At 54.3% G+C, this 3085-nt stretch overlaps 1 protein-coding gene across 1 annotated transcript; it reads right to left on the minus strand.

Annotated features, from left to right (window-relative positions):
- Window positions 1–400: 400 nt before the first annotated feature.
- On the minus strand, window positions 401–1895 carry LOC125507455 (GDSL esterase/lipase At5g03610-like). Its single transcript, XM_048672030.1, has 4 exons — window positions 1832–1895; window positions 1418–1726; window positions 1013–1278; window positions 401–928 (listed from the first exon to the last, which is right to left on the minus strand). The coding sequence occupies exons 1-4, from the start codon at window positions 1893–1895 to the stop codon at window positions 401–403; spliced, it is 1167 nt and encodes a 388-aa protein (XP_048527987.1).
- Between the last annotated feature and the right edge of the window lie 1190 nt (window positions 1896–3085).

Genomic DNA, 3085 nt, shown 5'->3' on the forward strand with positions numbered 1-3085 from the left:
AAATATGTCTATATTCATCTATATATAGTTTTATATTTATCAAATATCTAAAAAAAGATCTTATATTTTAGGAGCGGATGGAGTAAGAGCGTTTTGACACTGCAATGCTTCCATATTATGGGACAGAGAGAGAATAACCAACTAAACAAAAGCATGAAGTAGACATCTTGCAAAAAATTTAAACGAGGGTAACAGGCGCTTTGCGGATTCAATTCATCACCAACGAACGAGACGTTCGATCACTCAACCGTAACACGATGAAAAAAAATAATCCTAAAACCCTAACAGATCTCGATTGCCATACACGCACAGGCGCATGCATGGAAGAGTAATAAGCTAATCAAGGCGATCGACTAAAAAGGAACAAAAACGATGCAACCAACTCTTGTTCAAATCTAATCTACGAATCTAGGCCTAGGAACTCCTTGATGCTGCTCTCGAGCTGCCCCATGACGGCCGCCCACCCAGCGTTGGTCGGGTTCATCTCGTCCCAGAAGAAAGCCCTCTCCGGCTCGGGGCACACCTGGTAACTATCAACCATGTCGACGCCGTTGGTGTCCCATACGGTGAGCCCGCAGTAGCTGCGGTCGTCCGCAGGCTCGCAGCACGGCCTCAGCTTGCGCCCGAACTGCTTGGCCACGGCGCCTCTGCCGTCGGCGTGGTGCGCGAGGATCGTGTTGAAGGCGGCGTTGAGGTCGAGCACGCGGACGTTGTCCATGTCGGCGAGCTTGGCGCTGAGGTAGCGGTTGTGGAGGGAGGCGCCTTGGTTGGCCTGATCGTCGCACTCGGTGTGGTTGGGTTTGGTCTGCGACGGCGCGCAGCCCAGAGGGAAGAGGTTGTTGACGAGCACCTTCTGCACGCCGGCTTCTAGTAGATCCTTCACGTTTGCCTGGATCTCCGTCGTCACGTTGTCCACGAAAGCCGTGATCTGCATGCATGCATGCGCAAATTAAGTAGAGAACTGGTTAATACTGTAATTGGCAGCGTTGCGTATAGTTTCGGTGATTCTCACGTCAGCAAAGCCGCTGGTGTCGACGCCGATATGGTTGTGGTCGTTCCCGGAGACGGCGACAAGTGCGACGGAATTGCCAAGGTTCTCTTGGTCGATGTCTCCCTGCCTGACAAGCCTCTTGAAGATGTGCACCTGCTTGTGGAGGGTCTTGGTGCCTGATACCTGGAACACGCCGGAGCCACCGGCGGCGAAGTTCATGCCTTCCCGACCGGCGGGGTCGTGGAGCCTGCGCGCAGGAGGGGATCCAGACTGCCCCAACATGTTGGCTGCAGCAACAAACAAAAGATCCATTGACCCACACCATACATTAGGATTTAGGAAAAGGAACCAGCAATAATCTATAGGAGACTGGATACAAGGAAAGGGTAGGTAGATCGACTGAGGAGTACGTGAAGCCGGACTGACCGATGAAGTCGGATTGAACATTTCCATTGGAGAAGCGGCCGGTGCCACTGTAGGGCGTGTACCACTGGCGCGTCATCGGAGACAACACTCCATCCTTATGGGGCAGGTTGCCGTTGTCAGCAAAGGAGTCGCCGAACACGTAGAAGCTGTACCCGTCGTAGTCATCATGGTCGTGGTGGTGCCTGCCGTGCCGATCATGGTCGTGGCCGTGCCGATCATGGTCGTGGCCGTGCCGATCATGGTCATGGTCGTGGTCGTGGTGGTGCCCCTGTCCGGGTGGGTGCGGCCGAGACGACTCCACGGGAGAAACTGCAGGCAGGTCAATCACGTCACAAAACAGGGCAGCAACTACTACTTATCTCTAACGCTGCATGCATGTGTACGTAGGTCGTAGGCAAGGGGGAGAGCACGAACCATTGAGATTGACGAGGAGGAGGAGGATGGCGCAGGCGAGCGGAACGATCGCTGGGAGCTTCATCGCGTGCGTGCGTGCTGTGGAGGAGGAGCGATCGGAGATGGGTGGGGAGAATGAGGGGGAGGTGCTTGGCTATTTATAGCCTCAATCAATACGGAACCATAAACGAGATCGTACGTGCATGCGGGTGGCAGGTACTCCGCGTGATCGCAACAAACGTACGTATCGATCCTTTGCAAGCTGTTGCGCCGGACGCCGCCCACCCTTTCCCGAAACAACCGGCGCCGATCCTCTCTCCGGCCAACGCCGCAACCCTAGCAACTGCCGCCTCAATCCCACCGCCCGGCTGTACGCCTTGTCGACTGGCCGCAGCACGGTCCACGATCGAAAATTTTCCACGTGGTCAACGGGTCTATGTGTCGCAAAAAAAAAAATACCGTATGAACACTACCGGAAACTGGCCCTACCCCGACGGCCAAATCAATGCCGACGGCTGCCGTCGGCCTACTTTGCGCTATGCCGACAGCCACGTCTTGGCCGTCGGCGTATCTTGGCCGTCGGGCTACCACGAGCTAAGCCGACGGCACCCGTCGGCATACATATGTCGTCGGCCCAGCTGCGAACATGGCGTTGCGTGATTCGTCAGCGCTTTTGACGGCGTCGTTCGTTGCCGTCAGACGAAAAACACTGCCGACGGCTATACTATGCCGACGGCTGACGTCAGGCTGTCGGCATAGGCCCCTATGCCGACGGCTATACTATGCCAACGGTCTGACAAGACTACGCTGACAACATCTACGCCGACGGGGCTATGCCGACGGCAGCCGTAGGCATAGATCTATGCCGACGGCCCGTGGCCGTAGGCATAGCCCGCGAGTCCGGTAGTGGAAGGCTGAAACGGCATACGTAGTCAGAATCGCTCAAATTTCCCTCCAAATATGGGCTACCTGTCATTGGGTCATAGTTTCTTCTCTGATTAAGAGGACACATTTCATTTCAGATGCACACATTTCCATTTATAATAAGGGACAAATAATTAGTCACATTGTTAACATAGTACAGACGCAAGTGCTCATATACACGCGCATACACTCATCCATATGAACACACACGCACACCCTACCCCTATGAGCACTTCCGAAAGACTGAGCCGGCTTAACATCTTGAAATTTACGAAGTCATCGTAGGCACCTCGTCGTCGACGGGAACGTCTACTCTCACTGAATGCGCATGGCCGGAAATCCTGAAATAAA

Source organism: Triticum urartu, chromosome 5, assembly GCF_003073215.2.
Source record: "Triticum urartu cultivar G1812 chromosome 5, Tu2.1, whole genome shotgun sequence".
Lineage (NCBI taxonomy): Eukaryota > Viridiplantae > Streptophyta > Magnoliopsida > Poales > Poaceae > Triticum > Triticum urartu.